At 48.0% G+C, this 13,649-nt stretch overlaps 1 protein-coding gene across 1 annotated transcript in view; it reads right to left on the reverse strand.

Annotated features, from left to right (window-relative positions):
* PXN (paxillin) overlaps positions 1 to 13,649 on the reverse strand; it is a 64,637-nt gene that overhangs the window by 25,856 nt on the left and 25,132 nt on the right. The window contains exons 2-4 of the mRNA XM_048822295.2: positions 4,949 to 5,175; positions 4,337 to 4,437; positions 165 to 304 (exon numbers count right to left, since the gene is read on the reverse strand). Of these exons, the coding sequence (XP_048678252.1) occupies positions 165 to 304; positions 4,337 to 4,437; positions 4,949 to 5,175 (468 nt within the window). The remainder of the gene's footprint in view (positions 1 to 164; positions 305 to 4,336; positions 4,438 to 4,948; positions 5,176 to 13,649) is intronic.

Genomic DNA, 13,649 nt, shown 5'->3' on the forward strand with positions numbered 1-13,649 from the left:
ACCCTTGCTTACAGTGGAAAGAGAGGCAGGTACAACATGGGGAGGGCAAAAAGGAGGATGAACCGGACAGGGGAGAAAGTTACAGGGAGATTTATACATGGAGTGAGGTGAGAGATCCAGGCATCAACATACCTACCACTGACACATGGGTCACCACTTCCTACCTGTTGGGAAGCCACTAGGGGGATTGTGCTGAACAGCATTCAGTTCTAGGAGTAGTCGGTCCAGTTCTGACAGGTTGCTGCCCAATGAAGAGCTCATCATGGTGGGAGATGGTTCTGCAGACTTCTGCTTGTTGGGAAAACTGGGTTGAGAGGAAAAAGAAGAGTGTAAAAATGGAGAGTCACCCCCCTTTTGGGTGAAAGAAAGCAGGATGGGGTCTGGGGAAAGCTTTTTAACAAGAGCCCCACTGGCACCTTGTCAGGAACCCAAGACACATTTAATGTACACACTGAAAATAAAATGAATAAATGCACTCAGCATAGTATCAGCTGGTGCTCACTGTTGGAGCACACTAGCAACAAAACAGCTGATCAGCTGTGTCCTCACTCTGCAATAGCAGCTATGAACAAAGTCTCCGATTTCCATGGCTGCATATAGCACAGGGTTAACAGACTGCAGATCAGGAATATGCAGAAGAGAAGCAGAACCATTAGCTAGCATAGAAGAAAGTCATTTGTTTCCACTGACATCACAAAAGCAAGAAAAATTCCCTCCTAGAGGAAAAGAGGTGAAGCAGGGCTGGTTTAGAGAAAGGGAAGGCAACTGAAGTAAATACCCCACCCAGCACTCTGGAATCTAGCCTCCCTAACTACTATGTGATAAAACAGCATACACCAGCAAGGCATGAGGTTTCTCTTTAAACCCCAATAAACTGCTAAACAGTCCTTTACCTTCTAGGGTGCTACTCCACTGAAACAATTTTTAATGATCATCATAACACCCCATTAAATATGTACATTTAATGTTATTTTAATATATAACTGTGTGTGATATTTGTTTTAGATACTACTTATCCCTTAGGGATATTCCCCACCCCCCATTTTCATACCCATACTTAGCACTTGCTGTGCTTTGCATCTTCAGAGTGCTGTTGACATTAATCTTTGCAACCACTCTGGGAGGGAAATAAGTTTATCACAGTTTATCAGATAGGAAAAAATGAGCCACGGAGAGAAGTGATTTCTTTAATGTCACAAAACAAGTTAGTTTCCAATCTGGATTAGAACTCAAGACTTCCTGGCTGCTGGTCCTGTGACTGACAATCACACCCACTATCTATCTCCCTGCCATACCAGAATTACAGGGTTTAGGACTCCACAAAGCCTACGGTACAAATGACAACCCTGGAGTTCCATAATAGGACCAGTGGATACCCCCATTTTGAATCTGAAGGTGAAGTCCACCGATGATGTAGCCCCAGTATGCAATGCGTCATCTTGATCCATGCAGCCAGGCTGCACCTCTTGCTGGGACCCGCCAGCTATGCCCCGAGATTAACAAACAAGGGAAGCTGCAAACTGCTCCATTTTGTGCCATTTGCATGCAGTCCTCATGCCCCTGGCAACTGCCATTACTGTCTGAGTTGGGAAAGGTCTGGGCATCCATGTTTGGGTAGGTCTACACTGCAACGCAGACCAGGATTAGTAGAACTCGGGTTAACAGATCCTGGGTTTGTTAACCGAGGGCTTCAGCATCTATAACCTCAGAATAGGAATTGTTGAACCTTGGGTGCCAACCTGGGGCTCTAGCGTCTACACTGCATGACACAGGCCTGAGTCCAGCCAACCATATCCCAGACTTCCTCACGCCCTCCCAAAATGTGGCCGCTCTTGCCCTTTGTTCATGATGCAGTGGGGGAAAACTTGACTATCCACCAAAAAAATCAGCCGTAGGAGCGTGGGATACTTTTGGCAGACTGCCAGAGCACAAGTCCAGTGGGGCTGCATTAACACTGCAAACCAACAGGGCTTGAACCCTGGGTCCCAGCTTGACTCAGGTTCGGACCTTTCAGCCCTGTAGGGCCCTGGGACCTTGGGTTAGTTCCATTTGTGTGTAGATGGAAGGGGATTAGAGCTGAGCCTGAGTTTGAACACTGGGTTCACATTGCTTACCCTTAGGGTATGTCTACACTGCAATAAAACACCCACGGCTGGCCCATGTCAGCAGACTTGGGCTTGCATGGCTATAAAACTGCAGTACAGATGTTCAGGCTCAAGCTTCAGCCTGGGCTCTGGGACCCCAGGGTCCTGGCCCGAGCATCTACACTGCAATTTTTTTTATAACCCTGCAGCCCAAGGCCTACAAATCCCAGTCAGCTGACACGAGACAGCTGCAGGTGTTTTATTGCAGCGTAGATATACCTTTAATGGCTTTAACCAGAACGAGGACTGTCAGGCTGCTGCTGAACTAATTCAAGAACCAGCTTTCATTGTGATCAGCAGAAAGAATTGACGTGGTTAGAACTTGTCATGGATCAGGAAAAAGTCACAGCTGCAGTAACTTAAAAATACCAGACAGCAGGTGACAGGTTTCAGATTAGCAGCCGTGTTAGTCTGTATTCGCAAAAAGAAAAGGAGGACTTGTGGCACCTTAGAGACCAACAAATTTATTTGAGCATAAGCTTTTGTGAGCTACAGCTCACTTCATCGGATGCATTCAGTGGAAAATACAGTGGGGAGATTTATATACACAGAGAACATGAAACAATGGGTGTTACCATACATACTGTAAGGAGAGTGATCACTTAAGATGAGCTAATACCAGCAGGAGAGCGGGGAGGGGGACGGGACAACACACAACCTTTTGTAGTGATAATCAAGGTGGGCCATTAGCAGGGGAGGGGAGAGGAATAAACATGGGGAAATTTGTTAGTCTCTAAGGTGCCACAAGTACTCCTTTTCTTCAGATAGCAGGTGGACTGTCCAGTTTGGGGAGGCTGCTGGAAGCAGCTCTTGGGATCCTAGAGCTGCAGGGGGAGTTATATTAACTTGAGAAAGAAAGTAACAGCAGCAGAAATTGGAACACTGAAAAAGCGGTCTCATTGTTCTTGCTACTTTTCCAGTCTCCTAATACGAAAGAGGCGGCGGTACTGGTGGCCATAAATATACATCTAAATAGTTCTGACCTCTCTGAGCACGGAGATTTATAAATTTGCCATGAGCAGTCAGATTGTTCCTTCATTCAAGGTCATTTTATAAGTCATATCACTTCACATCCACCCAGTTCACAGGTAACTGAATCATATCTGTTGGTCATTCCCTGGACCCAGCTTCTGTCTCCCTTCTAACAAACTGCATCTGGGATGCTTAACATTGGACTGCAGGAGACTATCCTTTGCATTTTTATGGAGCTGTTCATCCATATTGCTCAGAGCAGGCTCAGGTTTACCGTACAGTAACTCCTCACTTAACGTTGTCCCAGTTAATGATGTTTCGTTGTTACGTTGCTGATCTATTAGGGAACAGACTCGTTTAAAGTTGCGCAATGCTCCCTTATAGTCATTTGGCAGCAGCCTGCTTTGTCCACTGCTTGCAGAATTCCCTGGAAAAGCAGCCAGCCTTGTAGAGTGTCAGGCTACATTAATATCCGTGTATTAACCCCTGAGGGCTCAGCCGAGTGCTAGTTCATCATTTAGCAGCAAGGCATTCCCTGGGAAATATTCCACCCTCTTACTCCACCACCTCAGCCAAGCTTCACAATCATTCATTGCTGTGTACAGTATTAAACTGTTTAAAATTGTTTAAAACTTATACTGTATATGTATATAATGTCTTTTGTCTGGTGAAAAAAATTTCCCTGGAACCTAACCCCCCCGCCATTTACATTAATTCTTATGGGGAAATTGGATTTGCTTAACATCGTTTTGCATAAAGTCGCATTTTCCCGGAACATAACTACAACATTAAGTGAGGAGTTACTGTACAATTGGGAAAACACACAAGGTTAAGTGACTTACCCAAGATCAGACAGCAAGTCACAGGCAGAGTGTGAAACAAAAGCCATTTTTTTCTGATTCCCTGGTGCCCTATTCACTAGATCATGTTGCCTCCTACCCTGCCTATGGAGGGATTAAATCAGTTTCCCATCTCAAAGTCATTTCCACAAGTTTTGACACCCTACTACACTTGAAACAAGGCTAAATTAACAATGACCTCCATGAAAAAGGAGAAGTTCTCAGAACTCTGGAGAGCCCTGAGCAGTAAAACCAAAACAGAATGGGTGGGGTTGGGATCTATCCCGCCTCCTATAACTGGAAGCAGAGTCACAGTGCTTACTTCCTCCAGCACCCCGACTATGACTCAGGCTTCTCATCTCCCTAGGAGGGGAAGGATACCTGTAGACGTGCTCCTCTTCACTGGCCCGTGAGGAAGGAGAGCAGACACTCTCTCGGGGAACGGAGGCACTGGAGCTGTACACAGGAGACTGGGACTGAGGCTGAGGAAAGGAGATTTGTATTGGAGACTGAGAACACTGAACAAATGCGTACACTTTAGTGAACTTAACAGGACAAAGCCTGACAACAAACAGCTACAGATCAGCCTCAACCCCTATTGCACAAGCTAGCCCAGCAACACATCTCATGCGCCCTCTAGCTCACCCACGAATTCTGCATCTGAGTTGGAAACCTCCCAGTCTCCTTTCCATAGGCTGCAAGGTGGATGATTAATACTAGTCTTTTGTACTGTGGTTTTCACTGGAACATTGATGATGGGTCTTCAGATGGTATTTTATTACTAAGCCAGACAAAAGTGGGTGCCTAGACTTTCCCTTCCCCCAGTCACTCCATCTTGTTGGGAAACTTCCCCCATTTCCTCACCACATGCCAGCCTGCTGATTACCCAAATTCCTCCCTCCTCACCTCATCTCCTGCACCCTAGATACACTCCACATCAGATCAGAAGACATGCACAAACCCCTTCGCTTCCCCCTAGCATCGCACACTTACTTGCTGGTGGATGTATCGGGAGACACTGGGTTGCCACTGGTCTAAAGGGTCAATCACAGTCCCATTCAGGGCTTCGCTGGAAGGAGGGGGTGGCACTGGTGGGGGCACTGGGATTTCCTGGTATGTATGGTTTCCAGTTGGATAGGAATAGGGTGTTTCCTCCGACAGGAACACTGGCCGTTTGGAGATGTGAGAGGTGGTAGACTCCAGGTCCGCTAGCAAAGCATCTGCAGAGAAACAACAAAAAAGGTCTTTTTGTCTTGGCTAGGCAGACCACCAGTTTATTCCTCCTCCCCTCATTCACATGGTGTCACATTTACAGCCCCTATGGATGATGTACTGCCCGTCCTACAAAACACTACTGGATAGGGAAAGATTCCATTCTCTCCAGCACAGCACTGTCAGAGGTCAGTAAAACCTCTGCTATAAAAAGGAAACTTCAAGAGGCACCAAAGTAGCCAGAAGAAACCCCAATCTGGGATTTTGTGCTAAACTGGGGAACAGCCCAGCAGCAAGGAGCTTTTCCTCTCATTGTGCTTTGCAGTAGAAGAACTCGGAGGATCTATGTCAGATATTGACACAGACTAATTACAAGCCCCATATCACTAAAACATGGCTGCGAGTGCCACTTTCTCCAGGAAACAAGCTCCCCGGAAGGGATTTTCTCTGGAGTCTCAGAAGCCTGAACCAGCACAAAAGAGACTTAAGTTTCAATCAGCCTATCAGTGCAGCAAGCGAGCATTTGCCTCCCAGAGGAACAAGATTCCTCCTTATCACACAGCAAGCCACACAAATGGTTAACTGGATGGCGCCTGCCAGGTAAAGGCAATTTCATCTCCTGGAAACCGTTCTTAACTTGCTGGGTGGAGACTGCTTACAAATTCCTGAAGGGAAGAAAAAATCTCCATAAAGCTAGAAACGTACACACTAGCATATCAGGCAAACATATAACGAGAGGGTAAGACACACTCTGGAAGCAGAATAGTCACTTTAACCTCTGAGATGAAGCAAGAAAAAGGGTCCCCACCATTCTGGCTTTCTTCCCACAAACTTTGCTCCTTGCCCAGTCCAAGCACAGCAAGCACCCTTTGCAGTGACTCACAAACAAATCCCAGCTTGCTGGGCCTGTGATCCCACCCCAAGGAGCCTCCTGCAAGCCCCAATGGTGGAAACTCCAGTGAAGCATTGCAGGTCTGTACGGTACTTGCTTTCTAAAGAAAGCCTCACTGGCTGGGTGCCCAGCCTTCCAGAGGAGCAATAGACTCCAACGCACACCTACTTAAGACTAGTAGAGAAGAGAGGAGTTGGTCAACAAGGGACAGAGGCATTCTCCATTACCAAAGCATCCAGATGTACCAGGCAGGACAGTTCAGAGACACAGAATGCTGCCAGAGTGCAGTGAAGTAAAGCAGCTTACATAGGACTAGGAGATGAGGCTGCCTCTCCAGAAGCCCCTTTAACTGCTCTGGATTTCAATCCCCTTCACCACAACTGCAGACCAACAGTCTTCAAGGGATCTCTCAGCCATTTTCCTCTGTGTGCAACAGCTAGCTTCAGTTCCTTCAGAACTCAGAGGGAAAATCTCTCTCATTGCTAGGCTTCACAGACATCTGGGCTTTCCAAAGCACAGCACAGCTCCCAAGCCCCAGCTGGCATCACACAGTCCTACTGGCTGTCTCCTCAAAACCCCTTCGTGAGCTGAGCAGCTCATACAAGCCCAACACATTCAATAGCCCAAACTGTATTCAAGGGTCAAATGGAGGACAGATGTTGTTACACTACACAAAGAAGGAAGGGGAGGCTTTTCTGTTCTCCCAAGGGCATCTTCCTCCAAGGGCCAAGGTGTTACCATGGAGAAAGACCTCTTAAATCAGAGCCCCCCCCACGGCAGGGCAGAATAGAGAGCCCCAGCAGAGGCGGTATGTTAAATTAATGCCATGACTTTAGTCTCATCAAAAGATACTCCAAGTCATTTAAACCACAGTCGCCATCTTATGGTGGCCAAAATATCCCAGGAACAGATTCCCCAAGGGCTTTTCACAGCCATGGAAAAGTCAATCCAGCCTTTTTTAAGCAACAGAACAGAGGGTGGATTCCAGAGTTATACAGACACATACCTCAGAGGAGCCAGGGACGTACTGCCGCTGCTCTGACTGTGCAGGTCCAATGTCTGTGTGGTTTTGTGTACGGTTTCCTGCACAATCTCTATCAGGGAAGGTGTGGTTCTGGCCTTCTCAGGGCCAATGACTAAAGCAAATCATACTCCACCAGGAAGCAAGAAAACCACGCAAACTCAAGCCTTCGGAGTCTCCACACCCACAGCACATAAAAGCAGAGTCCTGTGCAAGTCATTCTGGACACACCTTCCTATCCCTCCCATTCTACTGCTCTTCTCCTCTAAGGGGCAGACGCAAGTAACTTTCAGCTCCTCACAAAAACCACCTTCTCAGATCACTTGTCCTTCAAAGGAGAGGCTGAACAGAGGGTACTCCATTTCCTCTTGCTGCACAGCACAAAACTAAGCAAAACTAGCTACATGCACCTGCTTGGTCCTGTGTGTCTGTGCATGTGACAGGGTGGACAAGGAGGGGAAGGGAGAGAGTGGAGAGCAAGCGCAGTTGATGTAAAGAAGAAACCCAACCTTCCCAGCTGCCCACTGACAAAAGAGAGCCACAGTGCATGGAAAGGAAATATGGACACAACCACTCTACTCCCTGCTTGTGAACAGTTACGTGGCAGACAGTACAGTTTAATGATTAACTCCCCCCCACATCCTCCCCCCTTCCTGACTTGAGCAAACACTACAGAGCTGAGGAACAGGAAGCTGAAGGAGGAGGGGGATCACTCACAGTTACTCAGCCAGAGCTTCTGAGCCAGATGATGGGGGGGTGGTTGGTGACGAACTGTGCTTCAGCTTTACAACTGCTTCCAGAGCAGTTCAGTTACATGCACCAGGGCAAGATCCACCATGGTCTGTGCACATTGGGTGGAGAGAGGAAGAGAGAGGCAGGAAGGGAAATAAGATAGAGATCTACCATCTGAAGAGCTGAGAAGCTCATTGTGAGGTCAACATAAGAGTGACGTTCAGTTCACTACACTAACCTTCACTCCGCAAAGGGACACTGGAGCCCAGATGGTCAGAGCCTGCTGAATTGTACCAGTCTGTGGCACTTATCATGTGGAAAAGTGCCCCCTAAAGATTAGTCCGCCAAGGCCTTGATAGACTAGCCCAGTGGTTTTCAAACTGTGGGTCATGACCCAGTAGTGGGTCATGGAACGTAAGGCACTGGGTTGCGGCAGCTCTGGTCAGCACCACCGACCGGGCCATTAGAAGTCCTGCTGGCGGTGCTGCCCAGCTAAGGCAGGCTAGTCCCTAACTGTTCCAACACCAGGCTGCACCCCAAAAGTGGCCAGCAGCAGGTTCAGCTCCTAGGTGGGGGGGGAGGGGGGGAGGGGGTATGGGGCTCTGCGCACTGCCCCGAGCATCAGCCCTGCACTTCCATTGGCCAGGGCGGTACCTGAGGGAGAGAGCCGCGCGCCTCCGCCTAGGAGCGGACCTGCTGCTGGCCGCTTCCGGGATGCAGCACCATCCGTGGTGCCAGGACAGGCAAGAAGCCTGCCTTAGCACTGCCGCTGACCGGGAGCCGCCCGAGGTAAGCCCGCATCCCAACCCCGTGCCCCAGTCCTGACCTCCTCCCGAACCCCAACCCCCTGCCCCAGCCCTGAGCCTCCCCCAAACCCGGAGCCCCCTCCTGCAGCCCAAACCCCTCATCCCCAGCCCCAGCCCAGAGTCCTGACCCCCTTCTGCGCCCCAAACCTCTGCCCCATCCCAAAGCCCCCTCCCACACCCCAAACCCCTCATCCTCAGCTCCGTTGGGTCATGGGCATCAACAATTTTCTTCAACTGCGTCGACAGAAAAAAAGTTTGAAAACCACTGGACTAGCCCACAGTGCAGGCTGCTCCCGATATACAAATGTTACAGGCTTGGAACATTTCTTTATCCAAGAAATCAACCTTCTTGAATATTCCTCTCCTCCTCCCCCCTCCAAGGCAGGCAGTGCTGTGTGATATTGGAGAAGCAAATAAAAAAGTTTCTCTTTTCCAACCAACATGAAACATCTTCACTGAATAATCTGAACTCACTGGGGACCCATAGGTTTTATATTGCTGCTGGCCAACAGAGGGCACCATGACAGTTCTACACACAGCTTGATGGAAACTTTCAGAGCAATTCGCTAACTTGGCAGCAACCCATCACTCTGCGTGTTCAGCTCCAAAGAGCTGCCCTTATTTTAGATTTGCACACCAACCTTCTGCCAATGCCACTTATACTGCAATTTCCCAGCCCCCAGAACACACTGCAGTATCTCTGGAACCACAACCTGACACCCCAGTAACAGCCACACATGCTGCAGTAACTACTGTTTTACTATTGCTCCTAACAGTCTCCAATTGAGACTTTCTACATGCTAGAGCTTCTCTTGTAGTCTGGAAACTTCCAAGGTCTAAGAAAGGTCAGAGGCTTCACTCCAGGAAATGGATTTAGTCCTCTTGTAGCAATGAGACAGGTATAGCACAGTATGACAATAGAACTTCAGGTCCACTGTTTCCCCAAGGAGCAAACTTGCCAGGAATGAAGCAAAGGGACTGTATTTAATGTGTCTCAACCTGGACTCCCAAAGATTCACAGCACACAGACCTGGGGGCATAGCAGTGGAAAATATTCCACTTATTGGTTACTAAATAAGGCTCAGTCTTCCCTTGGTGACATGGAAACTGTATACAGGGCTATAGCTGCTAATCTCCAACACTGGGACTCCCATTTTCCACTCTGTTACTGTCAGACCTTCTAGTGTGGGCAGAATATTGCAGGATGGGAAGTTGGAGAAGGGGAGTCTCTACTACAGCAATATTACTCAGTGCCATTCCTACCCTCCGTTATCACTTCATTCCACTCACAGAGCTTGTAAAACGCTGAATCAATAACGCAGATATGAGACACACAGCAGTCTCAATGCTTACATCATGAGATTCCTTAGCAAGCAATACCTGACTCTGCATGGCTGGTGCTCCAAATTCACCAGATTGCTCAGCCAACCGTACCTGCGGAAGGAGCTCATGAGACAAGGAGCAACAGGCTTTGCTATGGCAAGTCAGACTGTGGAGAGGAGAATCCTCTCTTGGTAAGACCACTATTACACACTAGAGTGGAATCTGACTTCAGCTCAGGGTGTAGCTCAAACTGTATCCTTCACAGACTGAGGACACTGTGTTTACATTCAAGCAGCTGGCTATTCTACACCAGCTTTCCTGTGTGATGGGGATTTTTAAAAAACTGAGGCATATAATACCTAGATATTTCTAATGCACACAGTGACATCGGAACACTAGGTCCTTAGCTTGCACCTCCCCCAGGAAGCTTTGATAACGAAACATAATTATGAACTGCAATGTCCCTGCTATTCTGGTCTTTGAATCCCACAGCTCTGCCCACGCAATTTGATATGAACCAGTGGCAATTAATACTGACTATGATACCTCAAGGTAGTTCCCAGCAATTGCCAATGTTCTGTCAATGATTTAGACAGCTTGGGACAGTGGTTCTCAAACTGTGGTGCATGCAGCCCCACTTGATAGTCTGCAGAATGAAATATATAGCAGATCAAGCAGTGCAAGAAAGGGCAGTTGGGGTTGGGAAAGGAGTTGGGTCCATTAGAGGATCCCTTCTTTATGAGAAGGTCCACAAAATGAAAACGCTGGAAAACTTCTTAAGATAAACTACTTTTACCAGTTCAAACAGCACTGAGAGAGTTAATCATCTCCATAAGTAAGGCTAAGCTGTACACTGTACATTCCTTCCCTATCTCTCCTGCACTAGACACCCATGCACAGCCCTATCAGACGGAGAATAGCTCATACATTCCAAGGACTCTGCTGCAGTTTCCCTTGCCATTCCCTTGCATGTCAGCACTTGCTGCTATCTGGAGAACACAGTATCCTCAGGCAGAAACACCTCTACAAGCAGCCACACAGGCAAATGCCAAGGCTTCCTACATCCCAGGTTTGTCTAACAATCACAACACAGCAGCAGGAAGGCGCACAGGAACAGTTATCACAGAGCCCCCTTTACACATTTACAGTACATGTCAGTCTCCTTTTCAATAAAACTAGCAGTTGCGCTTTGGCTCCTTCAGTAGACACTATTTAGCAAAGCCTTCCAAAAGAGGCGCAGATAACATTTTCACTGGCATTTTCCCTAGGACATCAAGGTTTCCTCTTTGTTTAGCCCCCTACTGAAAGCCTCCTATGCATTCTAGGAATGTCCCTTGAGGGAGGAGAGAACATGAAGCAGGAGACAGCAGTGAAAGAGTTATGGTAAAGCCCACAGCACAGCACACTGGCAAAGCTAGAGCAGGCATAACTGCTGGCCTCCTATCCACCCTGGCTCCTTATAACATAGGTTGCCTTCCACTACTCATGTGCAATCCATGAGATTTCCACAAACCAATACACTCTATTCCTCCTACCAACCCACCCTCATGCCCCACAGCAAGATATTCGCACAAAGAATTACCGGAGAAGATGTTTGCAATCCAATTTTAATGATGTCATGTCTAGCTCTCAGCAGAAAGGTACTTGCTAGCTACATTACAGAGGCTTCTCTGACTACCAGTTCATAAGATGGGAGACTACATCCCAAGGAGATAGTCAGAGGAAAGCATATACTCACTCTTCTACCCACAGTGATCCCTCCCTTGTTTCCAACAGCCTATTGCACTAACTGAAGTCTGTGAGTTAGTGGTACAGACACATTACATCATTAATCATACCAAGGATGACAGAGTTGGTGCCAGAGGTGAGAGGAATCCCTAGGATTTCCACAGGCAGCTCATCTTCCTTCACAGCCGAGGAGGGGTCATTATTAAGGTAAGTGGACAGAACACCAAAAAGGAGCGAGTTTGTAGCACAATCTCTGCCCTACACCCAGTCTATTGGTCAGAAAGGAATGGTAACGTAATGAATACAAGATACCCCAAACATTTCATAACTAGCGGCCTTTAATTTTCCACAGCTAAAGGCCACTTCTGTGAATTCTGATCCATCAGGCTATAACACTACTCCTTGTGGAACATCTGGACAGTGAGCAATAAGGATGGATCCAGGACTTTTCCACTAGCCACAGTGCATAGCTAATGCTGCCAATGTTCAGCCACAGAGCTGGTCTCCTAGCAGTGCCACAGGAGATTCTCATCACCTCTACAGCTCCCTCATGTCCCAGAACCAAGGATGTGGTGGGCAGTACTGATGAAATATATTTGGTCATACGTGCTACACTATCCTCACTGCAGCCAGGTTGCTTAGAACTCACACCCATCTTCATATGTGAATGCACCACGACTCTCCCGAGCACCCAAAAATTGTTTGGAACTGTCGGATCTGGGCAGTGGACATCTCCAGGGGCCTGGTAACTGGGAGCAAAGAGCAGTAACTGCCAAGTCAAGTTTAATCAAAAAGGATACGACATTGTAGGAATGGTCACTCTGTGCCGGGGTGGCCAAACAAACTGTTGCTCGCAAGCCGCGTTACAGCTCTTTTACAGTTAAAAAGAGCGGCTCGTGGCACTTCCCATGCCCTCCTCCCATTCTCCACCTCCCAGAGTGGGGCGGGGGGGGGAAGGACAGCACAGGACCTCTGCCTTGCAACGGGGTGGTGGAATAGGGGCTTCTTCACAGCAGGGAGGGGAGTCTCGGGGCTTCAGCCCCGCAGGGCGTACCACCAGGGCTCATGGCTCCAGCAGGTGCGTCCCTGCTCTCAAACTTCTGAAGATTGTCCGGGCTCAGAGGGTCTATGCAAACCCAATCCAAGTTAGCTTTCAGCCCTCTAAGTGACATACCATTCTCCAGCCAGTTTACCCCATACCTGAAAGACACGGCCTGGATTCAGATCCTTACACTTTCACTATCCTCCTGTGAGAGACAGTCCTGCTAACTCTCCAAAACCTAGGATTTCAGGGTTGAGAGAGACCCCTCTGGACAGACCTCCTCTCAGACAAAAGCCCAAGAGCCAAACTTTAAAACAGCAACCCTCCTTTCCCACATTAGTTGCAAATGAATCTTGCCTCCCCCGAGCTCCACAAGTACATGACTTGCACTCTCATTTACAGGGAGACAGCTCAGGGCGGTAACACGATCCCATGCAGGACAGTTTTACATGGTGAGTAACTGCAGAGGAATGGGGAGCCTGGGTATATTTATCCCATTAAGCAGCCTTTCAGAAGGAGCACTTGCAGTCCACTAAAAGAGCTGATCCAACAAAGACATGCTGGAGCCTCCCTCCCCAAAACGCCTGTAGGGGACAGACCTGCCCACGCCCTGGCAGAATCAGGCACCCATGGAGAGGGAAGAGGCGGGGGCGCTCTTGAACTGGAACATCAACAAGGGCAGTCCCTTCAGAAGTGCAATTTTAGCCTAAAAAGGGGAGAGAATAATCAGAAAGTGGAAAACAGGGGCAGGAAGGTGTGTAAGCTAGCTCCTGGTATAAGGAAGCCTAGGCACAAAAGTCTAATAGATACATCTAATTACAAACTACAAAAGGGACTCTCTAAAAACAACTCACTCCAAGGACTACCACCAGAATAATAGCAAAGAAGCATAAACTAGAATATTATATTTATGTGTATTACCATAGCACCTAGGATCC

Source organism: Caretta caretta, chromosome 15 (genome assembly GCF_965140235.1).
Source record: "Caretta caretta isolate rCarCar2 chromosome 15, rCarCar1.hap1, whole genome shotgun sequence".
Lineage (NCBI taxonomy): Eukaryota > Metazoa > Chordata > Testudines > Cheloniidae > Caretta > Caretta caretta.